Consider the following 17391-nt stretch of genomic DNA (forward strand, 5'->3'; position numbering starts at 1 on the left):
TGCTTCCCGGCGTCCGCGTCCTGGTAACCGCCGCAGTGCCGCGGGAGACGCGCGCGGGCTTCCGGTGGGGCGTCCTGCGGACGGCGCCGGGGGAGGCGAGCCTGGCGCGGGCGGCAGGGCGGGCGGGGCGCAGGGGCCAGGGTGCGGGGTGCACGGCGGGCCGCCTCGGGGTCCCTCACGGTGCAGGGCGGGCCGCCCCGGGGTCCCTCACAGAGAGGGGGTCCCTCACGGTGCAGGGGTGCAGGGCAGGCCGAGCCGGGGTCTGCACCGCCCCCCAGCTGCCCATGTTGTGGAGACGGTCACCTTGGTGCGGGGAGGCCGCACCGCTCGCCCTGGCGACGCCGTGTGTTCTCACGGGGCCGGGCTCGGCTTGTGTTGGAAACGCGGGCGCGCCCTCGGCACCCCCAGAGGCGCGGGGCGGCTCCCCGGGCTCCCCCGGGGCTGGGCCCGGGTGGGGGGCGTCTGGCGAGCTGGGGGAACGCGGCTGGAGCGGGAGGGTGAGTCAGCAGGGGGAGGCTGGCCTGCGCGTCCCCGGGGTGCAGCCGCAGAGCCTGCTCAGGTGCCCCCGCCCCGAGCCGGCCAGCACCCTGGGCCCTCCCCACCTGCAGGTAACAAAACGCCGCGGCACTTTGCCTTCCTCACCTCCGCGTGCGCACGCTGGCCGCGCCTGGACCTTCCCGGGACAACCCCAGCAGGTGCCCAGCCCCCAGGATGCAGACAGACGCTGGAGGAGGGAGCGTTCGTGGGGATGGCCGGGTCCCCGCGGGAGGATGCGTTACTGCAGCACGGGGCAGCAGCCAGACGGTCCTTAAAGGACCTTGTGGTCAGCCTTTGTGGGGGACCTCACCTGCCCCGGAAGGAGAGGTCCCCAGGGCCTCCCCTCCCTGCTCCATCTCCCTGGAGAGCCGCACGGGCCATAGGGAGGAGGCGGGGGCGTGAGAGGCACCCCGGCCCGTGGCACAGTGAGCAGGTGGACGGGACACTTGAGTCCTCCTTTCCCAGGGCGGGGCTGGGCCAGAGGCTCCTGCACTTCCCCGGTGTCCAGTTCCCGCTGGCCGCAGAGGCTTTCCGGGGTGGAAACCAGACGCGTGGCGCGGGTGCCCCCAGAGGAGGGGCGTCTCTGCCTGTCCGGGCAGGTCTGGCCAGCTGGGGCCTGAGCGTGCCTGCCAGGCCTGAGCACAGCTTGAGGGGCGCCCCCTGGGGCAGCATAGGTGGACTTGCCTGGGGGACCCCCGACCCTGGTGCCCCATTCCCAGCCTGGCCAGGAGGGTCCGCTTAGCACAACATGTACTTATCAGCGCTGACACTCCGGCCTAACAGGCATAGGGGCCCGAGTGTGCTAGAAGTGGCTGCACCCTACCTGTCCCTGGCAACAGAACGCGGAGCCTGCACCCACAGGCAATAAAGACCACTGCACCTGGGCCCCATCTCGTTTATTTGTGATCATTCATAAGCCGACTGCTGGGGACCCGAGGGGTCTGTGGGAGGCTGCAGGGGCACTAGTGCTTCACAGGTGGTCCCAAGCATCCAGAGAACAACCAGGGGGCAGCCAGGCCCAGGACCGCAGGTGGCCAAGTAGCCAGGCTGGGCGGTGTAGCTGCAGCACGCTGACCAGCTGACCAGAGGCCCCGCAGGTGGGCTCAAAGGCAGCTGGGGCAGCAGGTGGCCAGGTCTCCGAAGCCCTTGGCCAGTGGCACTTCGTACCACAGCAGCACAACCGCCAGGTTGAATAAGAAGTGGATCAGCCCACCTGGCAGGTGGGGAGGACAGCAGGAGTCAGAGGCCGCAGCGTGGGGCAGTGCCCACACTGAGGGTCCCCCACGGCCAGCCATGGGCCAAGGGGCTGCCCTCATCTGCACAGGCCAGCAGCATGTTGACCAGGCTGGCCAGTGCCACCAGCAGGGCCGTGTTCATGGTGCCCTAGAAGAACCAGCAGGGGTGGAGTCACCCAGGACCCCATGAGCAAGGAGCCCTGCCCCGTGCCCCACACCTATGGTGAAGGGTGAAGCCACTGGCATCCTGCAGGAGGATGGCCAGGTAGCCGCTGAGCCCCTAGACAGCGCTGGGTCAGGGCCAAGCGCGGTGGCCTCTGTGCAGCCTCTGCACCAAACCCTGCCTCAGCCTCCCACCCCCGTACCTGCATTGAGGATGGGCTGCACAGCCTCGGCCACACAGCCCTGTAGCAGGAGCAGGCTGGTGTAGCATTGCAGAGGGAGCCAGCAAGCAGGATGCTGCCACCACCAGGGAGAACACCATGCCCAGGAAAAGTGGGTACCTGCAGGTGAGGGCTCAGAGGGCACCTGTCCCAGGTCAGGGTGGGGGGCCCAGGTGCATCTGTCCCAAGTCAGGGTGGGGGCTCAGAGGGCACCTATCCCAGGTCGGGGTGGGGGGCCCAGGTGCACCTGTCCCAGGTGGGGGTGGGGGCTCAGAGGGCACCTATCCCAGGTCGGGGTGGGGGCAACTCCACACTCCTGGCCATTTCTCTCCATCTAGGGAGGGGGAGCTGGGAGGACTCAGGATGGAGTTCTGGGGGCAGCTGGGGGTCAGAGGTCAAAGCAATCACACTATTTCCCTGCTGTGGCTGCAATACCACTTAACGAGGCTACTGTGGGCCACGCCACCTGTGAGTGTGTCAGAGGGGTCATGACCGCCCATGGATGTCCCCTGGGGCCCCACCTGGCCTCAGGTACCTGCAGGGTCTCCCTGTCCACCCGCCCTCGTCCACACTGTCCTGCCCAGTCCAGTGCAGCCCCTCACCTGCGTCACCAGGTGTGTAATCGGTCTGGCGAGCGCCTTGAAGAGGCTGCTAGTCCTGGAGCCAGCGCACTGAGCCGCGGCAGGGCGGCCATGACTGTCCGACGGCAGCAGGACCAACAGGGCGAGCCAGTTGAAGATGCCATGGATGGCTGACCGGCCAAAGGCCCTGCAGCAAAGTGGACTGGCTGAGCTGGCCCCCAGCCCACCCTCCCAGCCATCCACTTGCCTCTGAAACTGTCCCTAGTCCCAGCCTGCGCCATGGAGACCAGGGTGCTGGTGTTAGTGGTGCCCTACACTGATGTCCATGATGATGGGCACAGATGCCCCCACTGCCCGGCCCTGCCCACCACCTGGCAAGGCATCAGCTGCCTGGACTCCCAGCCCATTCTGCAGCCCCACCTACTGAGGCACCCACCCAGCCAGGAGGCCACTGTGCTGACCACGATGGCCACGGATGTGCTGGAGCTGTGCCAGGGCGGTGATCGGCATGCCAATGACCACCCAGCTAGAGGGGTGGATGGCATCACGTTGTCCCTGAAGACATCTGCAGCCCTCTGCCTGAATGTGGTGGAGGTCGGGACATGGTGGGGGTGCGAAGGGCTGACCACCTGGCTGCCCATCGCTCACTGCCTAGCAGTTGGGAGGCAGAGCTGAGAGTGTCCAGCGAGCAATGAAGGGGCTGAGCTGCCCAGCAGCCCACAGGCCTTGAGGAAGCTGCTGGCTGTGCCCAGCTCTGCAAGCACAGGGGTATGCTGCCCGAGACCGCTGGCCAGCCTCTCACAGGGCAGGGCCACCCCCAGGATGGGGCGGGCAGCAACAAGCTCCGGGGGTCTGACCTGCCCACCCGCTGCCCCTAATGTACCTTCCCATAACTGGCCAGCGTCCTCCAGCTGAGCCAGTACCCGCTCTTCCAAGATGAGGCCAGAGCTGGAGGTCCTGCAAGGCCGGGCTCAAGCCTTAGTGATGGAGGCAGGATGGGGTGGGTGCGGCCGGCTGGAGCCCCTGAGCCCAGCTCAGGGCATGTAGGAGGTGGGGCTGGAGGCAGTGGGGAGTTTACTTGCCTGCGTTTCCCAGGCTCTGGTCAGCCAGGCTGGCCCTGCCCAGGGCAGGCTGGCTGTCAGTGAGCGACACTGGATCTCAGGCAGGGCACTGCTGTGCTGCCAAGCAGCCTGGGGTCAGGGCTGAGCCCCGGGGCCTCCGGACCTGCGACCTCGGTCGCTGCTGTCCCACCTGGCCCCTGCAGGCCCAGGGGGCTTTCCTCTGTCCACCAGGGTCTGGCCGCCGTGGTCTTGGCTGTCATCAAGTAAGCCCGGGGCCGCCCGGGCTGTGTCTAAGGGACAACATAGAGGGTCCCTGGCTGCTGGCTGGAAGGCAGCTTTAAGGACCTGAGAGATGTTACCACAGTCCCGCCCAGCGTGGACAGTGACATCCTGCTGCCCAGCACAAGAACATGTCCATTCCCAGGGACTTCTGCTACCCATCTGTGCTCAGGCCACACACGACAGCCCCCAAGCCCCAGCCCTGGCCTGCACACCCCTGGACCAGTATTCTTACCTGTGCAAGTGGTCAGGCCTGTGGGAGGACAGGGAAGGTGCAGTGATGTGCTGAGCCAGGCCTTGTCAATGTTTACCCAGGAACTGGGATCCCCAGGGGATGCCCAGCCTGGACCCTGTGCCCCAAGCCCCAGCACCTCCTCCTGGAGCAGAGTTTCTCCCAGGGATGGGCAGGGGTCAGGCTTGTAATGTGGAAGTGGACATGTATGAGGAGTTGGGTGTGAACCCAGTGGGCCCACCACATGAGCCTAGGGTGGATGCTGAGGTCCAGCTTGTGGTGGTCTCTGCCTCCACAGGAGTGCCAGGCATCAAGTGGCTCCGGCCAGCACCCAGTTCTGTGGAGGGCAGTCCAGGGCCTGCGGGAGGAAGGATGGCAGGGCGCCCGGTTGATCACCCCATGATCCAGCCTGCACACTGTCAGCCCCTAATGGGGCACAGGGGGACTTCGGGCCAACTGGGAAGGGTCCTGGGTGCCTGCTCAGCGAATTCCCCAGCCCAGGTCCCCACAGAGCCCCTTCTAGAGCCTCCTTCTAGAGCTGGCTTGGGTTTCAGTACCCCTTCTGGCTACACAAAGTGTATGAAGGTGGCCGGCGGGCAGGGTGGGGGGCCTGGCTGGCCCCCGTGGGTCTCAGAGTAGGCCCTGCCCACAGCCCCCCTGGCCTGGTACCGCATCTGTCCTCAGAGTCAAGTCCAAGTTGCAGGCCACACGCAGGCCAGCTGAGGTCCAATGTTCTGGATGGGCAGGGGGAGGTTCTCGGGAGATCTTGAGGCTGCAGCCCAGAGGGGTGTCTCGGCTCAGGCCTGGGGGTCGCCCCGGGGGTCCCAGCAACAGCAACAGCGAGGGGGCTGGGGACTCCGGCGCGGGGGGCCTGGGCCTGCTTGGCTGCTGAGTGACAGCCGTCAGGGCTTTGAGAGGCCTGGGGGGCCGCTCAGCCCAGATGGCCAGGAAGGCGGTCAGGTCTAGGTCAGCGTGGCCACCCCGCCGCTGGGCGTGGGGGTGCTCTGGCGGCCCTGCGGACAGGCGATCCAGCAGGCGCCCCGAGAGGTCGAAGGCCAAGTAGCAAACGATGCACTTGTTCAGGGGGGCTGCATGCTCCTCCCCAGCTTGGGGGCCCTCGGGCTGGGAGGACAGAGAGCAGCAGGGCAGTTGCCCACCTGGAGGTGGCCTGAGGGGTCTGCGGGCCAGGCCGGTCTTACCTGTGTGCGCTCCAGCGGCCCAGGGTGGCTTGGGAGGGATGGGCTCGCATTACCAGTGGCACCTGGAGGCAGGCACAGGGGGCTCCCCTTTCAGGCACAAAGCAGTTGCAACTGGATCTAAGGGCTCAGGCTCCCGCCCTTGGGCAATAAGGCCCCTCTGCTGCCCAGCCTCCACCCAGGCCAGCCTTCTGCCCCTGCCAGCACTCTCCTGCCGTGGCCTGGTTCGTGCCCCCCTTCGGCCCCCAGCACCCACATCGCCACCTCCCGGAAGCTGCCGTGCCCACTTGAGGGCCTTTGCCCCACCCCGCTGGGCACAGCAGTCCTGCCCCACCTCCACCCTAGACGGCCCCAAGGCGGCGCTGTGTCTCCATGCCAGACTGCCTGACACCTGCTGGCAAAGCCCCACCAGGGGGCACCCCAGAGCAGGGGGGGGGTGGTGCTGCAACTCCCAGCCCTGCTGGGACCAGGAGGGCCCACCCGGGAGGGGACCCGCCCCTGGGGCAGTCTCAGAACTGGTCGGACAGGTTGCTAGGCCGGCCTGGGTGGGGTCATCTCAGTCCCCAGAGGACAGAGCCAGGTGTCTGTGGGCCATGACTTATGGCCCCACACCCAGGTCCTGCCTGGTCGCCCTGTTTATCCTGTGGGGCTGGCCTGGCCTCCACTTGAGCAGTGCGCCTGGCCAGCCCTGCCCCGGAAACCCAGGCATTCTGGGGAGCTGGCCGCTCACGTCCCACTCTGGCATTGCTGGAGAGGTGGATTCCACCAGGCTCCCTCAGCCCCTGCCCTCCAGAGCCTGCTCCAGGCCACTTCGTCCAGGAGACCAGCCCCTGGTGGGGAGCAGGGGGACACGGGTCAGCCAGCCGCAAGGCCCAGAGTGCACAGGAATGAGACATTTCACGGGAAACCGGAAAAACATCCCTGCTGACACGGGTTTGGGAGGTGGGTGACTCACAGGCAGCCTGGGCTTTGCCGCCCTGAAACCCAGCCAGCCCCAGCCCCACCTGCCGCCCCAGCCTCCTCACCCGTGGGCTCGGCCCTGAGACCACGCAGATGGGGGGCAGCCCCCTCTGTCTCCAGAATGCTCCACAGAGGCGGGGAAGCTGGGGGCAGGGCGCCGTGCTGTAATGTACCCAGCCCCACCCAGAGAGGCCAGCCACAGAGGACAGGAGGCAGCGGGGGGCCATGGGCACCCTGCTTTATTTCCAGCCTTGGTCAGAGGTGGCTGGCGCGTGGTCAGGGCCCGGGACTGCTGCTAGGAGACCACGCAGCAGCTGTGGCAGCGGCAGAATCGCGGGCAGTGGCAGCAGGGGCAGCAGGGGCAGCAGCAGCAGTGGTGGGCAATGTCGTCTCCTCGGCCCACAGGTGGCTGGCCGGAGTAGGTCAGTCCCTCCGGCCGCTGCCCACAGCCATATGGGTTGCTGGGCTGTCCCCACGCCTGCTGCCCGGATCCGGCCCCCTTGGTCTCCGTGGGCTGCGGGGCCGGAGCCCCGGGCAGGGGCTGTGCCTCTGAGGTGGAGCTGGCACCCGGAGTGGTCTCGCTCGCTGGCCCCAGGTCCGGCCGCAACTGGGCTCTGGGGATGCTGATGTGGGTGTAGGGGTTCTTCACCACCATCTCGTGGGGGTCCATGGCCCGGCCTGGAGGGGAGAACAGAGACACGGGACCTCAGGGGAGGGGAGGCCCGCCTGCTGCCCCCCGACCCACCGCCTTGCCCCGGAGCCCCCGGGGCGGTGGGAACTCAGCAGTGGGGCGCACCACACTCACCTGCCTGGCGGTGTGGCCGTGTCCTGGGTGCTGGGGCTCCTGGCGGTGGCCACTGCCAGGGAGCGCCGGGCAGCTGCCTTTTCCTGTGGGGGGCGGGGCCCTAGGAGGGGGATCCCCAGGTCCTCGGGTCAGGAGGGACTACACGGGGTGACTCAGCCCTGCGGCATTCGGGGCATGCCCTAGACCGTCCACAGGGACACGTGCGGTCAGGCCCCACAGTCACAGCGTGCGCGGTCATCCGGCCCCCACTGCACCCCCACAGCACCCCCCACTGAACCCCCGCTGCACCCCCACAGCACCCCCGCTGCACCCCCACAGCACCCTCACTGCACCCCCACAGCAACCCCACAGCACCTCCACTGCACCCCCGCTGCACCCCCACAGCACCCCCGCTGCACCCCCACAGCACCCCCGCTGCACCTCCACAGCACCTCCACAGCACCTCCACTGCACCCCCGCTGCACCCCACAGCACCCCCCGGTGCACCCCCACTGCACCCCATACACCCCCGCTGCACCCCCACTGCACCCCGCAGCACCCCGCTGCACCTAGTTGCACCCCGCAGCATCCCCACAGCACCCCACAGCACCCCGCTGCACCCCGGGGATGTGGGCGCCCGACCCAGCGGGCGGCCACCACGGAGCGTCCAGCCCGGCCCGGGGGCAGCTCGGCCAGGCGCCAGGAGCGCCCCCGCCACCACCCGCTAGGACACGCCCACCGAAGGAGGCCCCGCCCACTGGAGTAGGCCCCGCCCGTCAACTAGGACACGCCTACGGGAGGCGGAGCCCAACGCAGGCACGAGCGAGGAGCCCCGCCTCTGGCGCTACGAGATCCCGCCCCTCGGGGGCGGGGTCCTGCGTGACGCAAGCACGCGCGGGGAGCGCGCCGCCGCGGGCGGGGGCGCAGAGGATCTTTGCTTCCCAGAAGCCTCCGTGATCCAGGGCTTCCCGAAGACCCGGCTCGGAGCAGCGAAGCCGGAAGGGAGCCGCGCGAGCAGGGCGGGGCCTGGCGCTGGGGGGCGGGGCCTGGCGCCAGGCTGGCTCAGAGGGGCGGGGCTGACCCTGGGGGCGGGACCTGGCGCCGAAGGGCGGTGCTGGCCCTGAAGGGCGGGGCCTGGCGCCGGGGGCGGGGCTGCTCCGGGGGCGGGGCCTGCCTGGGCTCCTGCCGCCCCTCTCACCTGTGAGGCGCGGGGTCGGACCCCGCGGCCGGACCCTGTGCGCGCGCTGCTGACGCGGCCGGCTGGTCCCCGAGCCCTGGCCGCCCCCCGCCCAGGGCGCCCCGCACGTGAGCCGCAGGGTGCGGGCGGCCTCCCCGGGGCGCAGGGCCGGCACAGCCCGCGCGCCCAGGCTCGCGCTCCCCGCCCGCAGGCTCCGGCGCGGTCCCCTCGGCCCAGGGTCGTGCCCGGGCGCGCTCCGGGTGCGCTGCGGGCGCCGAGGGGCCGCGGGAGCCGGCCCCGCCCCGCGGACCCCGCGCGGGCCCAGGACGGCGTGGGGGCGGCGCTGCGGGCGCGCGGCGCGCACTGCGGTCCCCGCGCCTCCGCCGCAGAGCGCGCCCCGCTCCGCACGCACCTGCCGCCGCGCCCGCGCCCCGGAGCCGCCGCGCCATCGCCCCGGGTCGCCGCGCCCGGGCCTGCCTTGGAGAGCTCCCCGCGCGCTCCCCGCGGACGCCAGGCTGGGGCAGGTGAGCGGGGCAGGGGCAGGGGCAGGGGCCTGCCCGTCGGGCGGCGCTCACACGGTCTCTCGCCCGCAGCTGCAGCTCGGGCCTGATCCAGGCCTGTCCTCCGCGCGCGCCGCGCCGCCCGCAGCCCGCATCCTCTGGCTCCCGCGGCCCGGCCTAGCTGCCTTCCCTGGGCGCCCTGTCCTGGAGCCATGGCGCCCACCTAGCCCCAGCCTGCCCCGATGTCCCCGCCCGGGCGCCGCTGACCCCGGCCGCAGGGGGAACTCCCCCCGCGGCTCCTGGCCAGCCTCCGCGGCCAGAGACCCTGGGTGAGTCCCCGGCTGCGGCCTCCCGGCCAGGGCCGCCTCCCACCCCGCCCTGCCCGCGCCTGCCCCCGCGCCCGCCGCCCCTTCCTCCTCCTCCTCGCAGGACTGGACCCCAGACGCGGCCGCCGTGGCCAGCCCCCCAGCTCCCGCCGGCCGTCCTTAGGAGCCCGCGGGGCTGCCGGGGTCCCCCCCGGCTCTGGCAGGACCAGGATGCTGCCCCGACCCCCAGCCCCCAGCCCCAGCCCACGCCAGTGTCCCCCCGAGCGTCCACGCTGACAGCAGGCAGCCCGATGCCGGCTGACCCCGGGCCCGAGGCGGGCAGCGGCTGGCCGGGCCTCCTCATGTCCTGCCTCAAGGGTCCCCACGTCATCTTCAAGATGGAGGCCATGAAGCTGGTGCACCCCGAGAAGTTCCCCGAGCTGCCCGCGGCCCCGCGGCCCGCGCCTGCGCTGGCCCCGAAGCGGGCCTGGCCCTCTGACACCGAGATCATCGTTAACCAGGCGTGCGGGGGCGACGTGCCCGCCCTGGACGCGGGGGCGCCCCGCACGCCGCCCCTGCCGCGCGGGCCCCGCAAGGGCAGCGTGGAGCTGGGCTTCCCGCGGGTGGCGCCGGCGGACGAGGTCATCGTGAACCAGTACGTGCTGCGGCCGGGCCCTGCGGCCAGCGCGGCGGCGTCCGGGGCGGCGGGCGCCGTGCCCGGCGAGCCCCTGCAGTGCCCCACGTGCGGGCACACCTACAACGCGGCACAGCGGCGGCCGCGCGTGCTCTCCTGTCTGCACTCGGTGTGTGAGCAGTGCCTACAGATCCTCTACGAGTCCTGCCCCAAGTACAAGTTCATCTCCTGCCCCACCTGCCGCCGCGAGACTGTGCTGTTCACCGACTACGGCCTGGCCGCGCTGGCCGTCAACACGTCCATCCTCAGCCGCCTGCCGCCCGAGGCACTGACCGCCCCGGCGGGTGGCCAGTGGGCCGGCGAGCCCGAGGGCAGCTGCTACCAGACCTTCCGGCAGTACTGCGGCGCCGCGTGCACCTGCCACGTGCGGAACCCGCTGTCCGCCTGCTCCATCATGTAGTTCCCGGCAGTCCCTGCTCGCGCCGCCCCTGCCCCTCGCTGCCCGCTCGCTCTTCCTCGCCCACCTGTCTGCAGTGGCTTCCGGCTCCACCCCTTGTGGCACTATTGCTCCAGCCAACTTTGCCATTAAAACTCTGCCAAAGTTTGCTCCCGTGCGCTTCTGTGCAGCCAGACAGCTCGGGCACAGTCGGGGGGCAGTCGGGGCAGTTGCCCGGTGACCATCTGCTGCTTTGTGGGGCCGAAGGCAGGCCCGCTGCCCAGCCCAGTGAGCGTGGCTGGCTGAGGTCGTGGAGGATGAAGGGGCCTCAGTGTAGAGCAGAGACCGCTTGGACGGTGATCGGGGTGAACAGACTGGCTCGGCCGTTTATTGTGCCACTGCTCAGGTCCTCCCAAACCCGGGGACAGGGGCAGGGCCATGCAAACGGCTGCCAGGGCAGGGTGGACAAGGAGTCCCGACGGGCTGCTCACGTGGGGTCAGGCCCCTCCCCTGGGCCGCCCTGACCTTCAGGTCTGTCCATGGTGGCGCCTGCTGCTCCCAGGCTGTCCTGCACACTGCCCTTGGGGTGGTGTCCTTGGGGCTGGGCGATGCCCCTGCCAGGGAGGGCCGCGGCATGGGGCCGAGCTCAGCGACGTGCCCGGTCCAGCAGCAGGAATAGCAGGCCCAGCAGGGTGAGCGGGGTGAAGACGAGTAGCAGGCCCAGCAGCTCGAGCCCCAGCAGGCCCAGCAGCACCAGGCGGCGGGCACAGGGTCCCCGTTCCCGCAGCGCCCACAGCCGGGCCCCCAGGCCGGGCGGGCAGGGCAGGAAGGGCAGGAAGCCCCGGCCGCCCACGGGCCCGGCCAGGAAGCGTAGCTGGTAGCGGTGCTCCAGGAAGCCCCAGGGGCCAGGGTTCCGGCCTGGTGGGGCAGGTGGTGTCGGGGGCCGGGGCGGCTGGGGTGCGTCGGCCTGCAGCAGCTCCTCCTGCAGCCGGCAGATCTCCCACTCCAGCACAGGTGTCCGCTGGCGGCACAACGGGCAGCGCACACGGCCCAGGTCCACGGGGGGCGCTGTGCCCAGCAGCCGGTGCAAGCAGCCCAGGCACAGGCCGTGGCCACAGTTCAGCAGGGCCAGGCGGCGCTGGCCGCGCCCATAGGGCTCCGTGCAGACTGGGCACTCCTCCTCTGGGGCCTCGCCCTCGTCCCGCCCGGTCGGCAGCGCCCACACACTGGCCAGGGCCACAGCCCCCAGCAAGGGCTCACTGTCCTGTGGCCGGGCGTCCCCCTCATCTGCTAGCCCCTGGCTCGGTAGGTCCAGGCCCTTGGGGCCAGGAGAAGTCTGAGGCTGACCGCTGGGCCCATGGCAATGCTGGGTCGAAGTAGGGGTGAGGCGGCCCAAGCCAGGGGAGGGGGCCCTGGGGCAGGAGTCGGGGCCGGTGGCTGCAGGGGACCCCAGCGTGCTGATGGGGGTGTTGGGCGTGAGGGTATGTGTGGCCCAGGGGCCACACAGGGCCTGGGCTCCACCCTGGCTCCAGCACTGACCTCCAGTGGTCTCCAGATGCCACCCACCCGTGGGACCTAGCAGCGAACAGGCCCACGAGCTGCTGTCCCCAGCCACGTCCAGTCCCGGTCAGCAAGTGTCCGTCAGATGCCCGACCACGGTGGGGGAGGCAAGCACCGCCCAGCTTCCAGACAGGATTTCCCGGTTGGAGCGGCCATGCCCCGCCCCTCCCGGCTGGGCCCCTCCCAGTGACACCTATGGGTGGAGCACACACATGGGCGCACCTGCCCCAGGTCCTCACTGTCCCCAGGGACCCTGGTACCACAGCCCACCCACCGCCCAGGACACCAGGTCAGGCAGGAAGAAAGAGAACACACAGGTGGGGTCCCAGTGTTTCCATTTACTGCCCAGGCTCACCCAGGTCCGCATCCAGCCCTAGGGAGGGGCAGGAGGGGCCAGGGGCTGGCTCAGGGTGGACGTGGACAGGGCTATGAAGTGGCGGGAGGGGCAGTCTGGACCCAGGACAAGGCTCCAACAAGGTATGGCTGTGTGAGGGCTGGCCTCAGGTCACATGAGGCTGCAGGGCCAGGCGGGGTCAGGCCCACGTCTCAGTCTGGAAGCGCCTGGTCCGCTCCAGCCTGGCCAGGTAGGCGGCGGCCTCGGGGCTGGAGAGCCCGCCCTCACGCTGCAGGATGGCTGTGACGGCCTCAGAGACCTCTGCTGGCAGGTGCTTGGCGTTGCTGCGGGTGGTCAGGAGCAGGTGAGGGGGCGGCAGAGCCCCAGGCAGGGCACCCCTCCTCCCCACAGCCCCTTACCCTGCCAGGTAGAGGTAGGCCCCGCGGCGGTCTAGCAGCTCCCACAGGAGTGGCCCCTGCTCCTTAAGACGGTGCTGCACGTACACCTTGTACTCCTAGGAGGGAGTGCGGGGTGTGAGCCAGCACCCCCTTCCATGTGCCCCCCCCACCCTGGCACCCACCTGTTCCCGGGAGAAGGCCGTGACCAGCTCCAGGTAGCCGCGCGCCTCCAGGAGCTGCCACTCTGCCTCCCAGTAGAAGTCTTGGTCCCGCCGGCGACAGCCGAAAAATAAATAGTTCCCTGGGGAGGACGCACAAAGGGGCCTCGAGCCTGCCCAGGCCTGGCAGCCCTCCTCCCCACAGCCCTGCGCACTCACCGGTCCGGCCCTGGGCCACACGCTCCTGCACTGCGGCTCGGAAGGGGGCCACGCCAGTGCCTGCCCCGACCATGATCACAGGCGTGTCCGGCGTGTCGGGGAAGGCCAGGCTTCCGGGTCGCACCCACAGGGGCACCTGGACAGGTCCTGCGGTGGGAGGGAGGTGGCATGAAGGGGTTTGGGGCTGGGCCGGGCCGAGGGCAGGGAGCAGGGGTCACCTTGCGCAGGGTCCAGGGAAGCCAGCCAGGACGAGCAGAGGCCGCGGCGTGGCTCCTTGAGGCGGGTCCGGTACTGCACCACGGCCACCAAGATCTGTAGCCGCGAGGGGTGTACCTGGGGCGGGGACAGCGGGCACGGGTCTGCCTGGATCAAGGTGCTGTCCAGAGGCTGGCCCGCCCGTTGACCTGCACCGGCTCACTCACCAGCAGGGAGGAGGCAATGGAAAAGGCCCGGGGCCGGATGGGCGGAATGAGGTCCAGCAGGTAGTCCGGAGGGACAGCGGCCGCAGTGTGCGGGAAGTCACACAACACCTGGAGTGGGCAGGCATTGGGAGTGGCGGGGCTTGGCGAGCAGGGGCGGGGCCTGGGGCCCTGGGTGAACAGGCATCCACCCGGTCTCACCTCCAGCACTGTCCTACGGGGCCGCGTGCAATATTCATGCAGCTCTTCCTGCCCGGGCCCTGACGCCAGCTCCATCAGTTTCTCCCGCTCCAGCTCATGGGGTGAGAGGCAGGCCAGTAGCTCGAAGAAGGAGCGACGGGGCACGCTGGCAATGTCCAGGTACTGTGACACCAGGTGCCTGACAGAGCAGGGTTGGGGCAGTCCCACGAGGCTGGGGGCATCTGCAGTGGCCAGCAGGAGGCCTTGGTGGCCAGCAGAGGACATGGTGGGCGGGGAAGGGCAGACGAGGAACAGCTCCGCCCGGCTCACCTGGCTCCTGTGGCTGCAGCAGGAAGTGCCGGTCGGGGTCCAGGCCCAGCACTTGGCAGAACTGCTGGACGTGCTGGGTGGCATTGGCTGGCTGGATCAGCACCACATCGCCGGCAGCGTAGCTGGTGGGAGGGCAGCCATGTTGGCGGGGCTGAGGGCTCTGCCAGCCCCCTGGGACCCTGCCCGCAGCCTCTCACCTGATGCCAGAGCCTGTTATGTCAAACTCTATCAGGCGAACGTCCTGGAAGTGCGTGGGGCTGGTCACCCGCTGGTTGCTGACGACGGAGGCCAGGAAGGGCCGTGCCTCCGTAGGGGCTCCCCGAGGGTCTGGCCCAGCCACGCGTGGCTCCTCTGGGTTCCTGCTGGGGGACTCCTGCAGGAACTGCAGGGTGAACCTGGCGGGAAGGCTGTGGGGAGGGGCAGGCGTCACACCTGGGCCTCTTTCTGGGGCCTCGCCCACCCCACTGCAGGGCTGACTGGGGACCCCAACTCACGGGACTCCAGGGGGGATCACAGCGAGGCCGGGCGGCACAGGCAGTAGCGGCAGGACCTTCCCCCATAGGTCGTGCAGCCAGGGGTCCATGGCAGCATCAGGCCTGGGCAGACGGGCACGACTGAGGCTGTCACATGGGGGGGCCTTGCTGGTGGGCTCCAGCACCCCCTTGGCCAGCCACTCACCCCAGCTCGTGCTGGTCGTCCCCCAGGCAGGCAGGCAGCAGGGCACTGCCACCTAGCTGCAGCAACCGGCGGTGCAGCTTCTTGGCCACAAAGTTGAACCTGCAGGAAGGCGAGGATGGCCCAGCCCTGGGCAGGGAGGGTCCCGTCCCTCTGCTGGCCCATGCCCAGCACAGGGCTGTGCTGTCACCTGCCCCACTGCCTGTCCTCCACCACATGAAGGGGAGCTGAGGCACACCACGCTGGCCCTGGGGGTCTTGTTAGCCACGTGCACTGGGCTACCACAGGGCCCCCACTCACTTGGCGTAGGAGGAGTCCCCGAGGCCCAGGACGGCAAAGTCCAGCTGGCAGAGGGAAGTGTGCGGCAGCTGCTTCCGGAATATGAACCGCCAGAAACTCTGCAGCCACAGGAAGCCGTCAGGGCCCGGACGGGGGCAACAGGGACTGCCTGTACAAGAGGTGGCTGCCCCAGCGCCCACACCCACGTGGCCAGAGGGAGCCTGGCTGGGCCTGGTGGGTGGGGGTGAGACAGTGGGTGCAAGATCACCCCCCTCCTCTCCCTGCAAGTATGGAGAAAATTCAAACACCATGCGAGACCCCGGAGGCAATGCCAGCCCAGAGCCGTACCACCAGGGGGCAGGGACGTTCCAGGACAGGCCCCGCCTGGCCCTGGCACCCAGGAGTGTCTGGGGCCCTGTCCCTTTGTCTCCCACCAGAGCTGACCCCTCCAAAGCCCACCACACCCCACATCACTGGCTTCCTGCTGCGTCCACTGCCCCTTCTGTGCGAGTGCTGGGGCAGGGGTCAAGCCCCCATAGCAGACAGAGCAGGCCGGCAGGGCCCTCAGGGACCCTCAGACCCAGGCTGACCCAGAGCCCAAGCCGTGGGCTGGCTGAGAAGCCAATCTGCCTGCTTGGTGCCCCCACACGTGCCCCACTGCCCACCAGGACACCCCAGCTCATCTGGGATGTCCCACTCTCAGCCTGGCCGGCTCCCTGCCATACCTGCTGGGCCTCCAGTTGCATCCCGATGGTGTGCTCTGTATCCTGACTGTGCACTCCGTATCCTGACTGTGCGTTCTGTGTCCTGATTGTGCACTCCGTGTCCTGACTGTGCGCTCCGTGTTCTGACTGTGTGCTCCGTGTTCTACTGTGTGCTCCCTGTCCTGACCGTGTGCTCCCTGTCCTGACTGTGCGTTCCGTGTCCTGACTGTGCGCTCCGTGTTCTACTGTGTGCTCCCTGTCCTGACTGTGCACTCCGTGTCCTGACTGTGCACTCCGTGTCCTGACCGTGTGCTCTGTGTTCTACTGTGTGCTCCCTGTCCTGTGTGCTCCGTGTTCTACTGTGTGCTCCCTGTCCTGACCGTGCGCTCCGTGTCCTGACCATGTGCTCTGTGTTCTACCGTGCACTCCGTGTCCTGACTGTGCGCTCCGTGTCCTGACCATGTGCTCTGTGTTCTACTGTGTGCTCCCTGTCCTGACTGTGCGCTCCGTGTCCTGACCGTGTGCTCCCTGTCCTGACTGTGCGCTCCGTGTCCTGACTGTGCGCTCCGTGTCCTGACTGTGTGCTCCGTGTTCTACTGTGTGCTCCCTGTCCTGACTGTGCGCTGTGTCCTGACCATGTGCTCTGTGGTCTACTGTGTGCTCCCGGCCCTCTGAGCTTGGGTGCCAAATCCCTTGCCTGCCTCTACTCTTTCTGCTGTTGCTCTGAGCGTGTGGCATCCCCCAGGCCCTCTGAGCAAATCCTCCACGATGTGGCTGTCCCACAGTGATGGTCATGGACCAGCTTTGTCCCATGGCCCCACAGCCTTCTCAGAAGACACCTCCGGCTTCCTGTGGGCCCCCGGCCGTGCGACGGTCATGGGCACCACTGTGTTGCAGGGACACAGGTGTCCGCCCCTCCATGCATCTCCGTTTTGAGTTCCCTGGCCTGTGGCTGGTCTGATTTTACTTGACCTCCCTGTGGCTCTGAGTTGGCGTCCATCCTGAGCCCCCCATTCCTCCCCTCCCAGCCCTGGCTGCTGGCCATCCTCCTTCACACTTCTGGGAACCTACTGTGCTCTAGAGGCCCGGCCACTCCCACGTCCGTGCACTCGGTGGTCCTGCTATCCACCATGCCTTACAGCCCATGTCCACTGTGTGGCCTGTACCCATGACTCCCTGCACGCCACGTCCATCGCGTGGCTCACATCCACGGTCCCCTCTACCCCAAGTCCCCCATGTCCCATGTCCAGGCACACAGTCAGGATGCAGATCACACAGGGCTGTCACCCCACCCACGGTCCCCTCTGCCCCATGCCCACCGCGTGGTCACCCCACGGTCCCCTCTGCCCCGCCGCAGGCCCCTCAGGACTCGGCCTTTCCCCCTTCCCTTCCTCGCGGGCTGGCCACGGGCCCAGGTCAGCGCTGCCCCCGGAGGGCCGCGCACCTTCATGTTGTCCGGCGGGTCTCCCTGACCTGTGGTGGCACAAACGAAGATCGCGAGGGGCTCGTGGATCAGGTTCGCCTGCACGGAAGACAGGCGCCTGAAGCTCGCTCCGCCCGGGGCCGGGGCCCCCAGGACACCCCGCCCGGGGTCCCGCAGGACGCCCCGCGGCCTCACCACCGGGTACGCGTCCAGCGCTTGCACGCGGCAGCACAACCCGCGGCGCCGCGCCTCGCGGCCGAGCCTCTCCGCCGCATCCTGCGCCGTGCCCGTCTGGCTGCCGAAGAGCACCAGGAGCTGCGGGCGCGCCATGCCGACCCGCGGCCCGACGGCAGCCGTCGCCCGGAAGTGACGCGCCGCGCCCGGCTGCTGCCGGCGCTGCGGGCACGCCGCC

At 69.3% G+C, this 17391-nt stretch overlaps 3 protein-coding genes across 3 annotated transcripts; 1 reads left to right on the forward strand and 2 right to left on the reverse strand.

Annotated features, from left to right (window-relative positions):
• Window positions 1-6684: 6684 nt before the first annotated feature.
• Window positions 6685-7165, reverse strand: CYSRT1 (cysteine rich tail 1). The gene has a single exon (XM_004593611.2). It carries the CDS (start codon window positions 7132-7134, stop codon window positions 6760-6762), a length of 375 nt encoding a protein of 124 aa, XP_004593668.2. The 5' UTR covers window positions 7135-7165; the 3' UTR covers window positions 6685-6759.
• A 1482-nt stretch (window positions 7166-8647) lies between these two features.
• Window positions 8648-10468, forward strand: RNF208 (ring finger protein 208). Its single transcript, XM_058659534.1, has 2 exons — window positions 8648-8949; window positions 9019-10468. Exon 2 carries the CDS (start codon window positions 9542-9544, stop codon window positions 10322-10324), a length of 783 nt encoding a protein of 260 aa, XP_058515517.1. The 5' UTR covers window positions 8648-8949; window positions 9019-9541; the 3' UTR covers window positions 10325-10468.
• Window positions 10469-12332: 1864 nt separating this feature from the next.
• Window positions 12333-17354, reverse strand: NDOR1 (NADPH dependent diflavin oxidoreductase 1). The gene is made up of 14 exons (XM_004593420.2): window positions 17175-17354; window positions 17001-17078; window positions 14874-14971; window positions 14577-14675; window positions 14393-14494; window positions 14096-14305; window positions 13899-14020; window positions 13590-13810; window positions 13392-13499; window positions 13188-13302; window positions 12970-13116; window positions 12775-12893; window positions 12614-12708; window positions 12333-12538 (listed from the first exon to the last, which is right to left on the reverse strand). The coding sequence occupies exons 1-14, from the start codon at window positions 17307-17309 to the stop codon at window positions 12394-12396; spliced, it is 1794 nt and encodes a 597-aa protein (XP_004593477.2). The 5' UTR covers window positions 17310-17354; the 3' UTR covers window positions 12333-12393.
• Window positions 17355-17391: the final 37 nt, after the last annotated feature.

The sequence above is a fragment of the Ochotona princeps genome, unplaced genomic scaffold (genome assembly GCF_030435755.1).
Source record: "Ochotona princeps isolate mOchPri1 unplaced genomic scaffold, mOchPri1.hap1 HAP1_SCAFFOLD_388, whole genome shotgun sequence".
In the NCBI taxonomy this organism is placed as follows: domain Eukaryota; kingdom Metazoa; phylum Chordata; class Mammalia; order Lagomorpha; family Ochotonidae; genus Ochotona; species Ochotona princeps.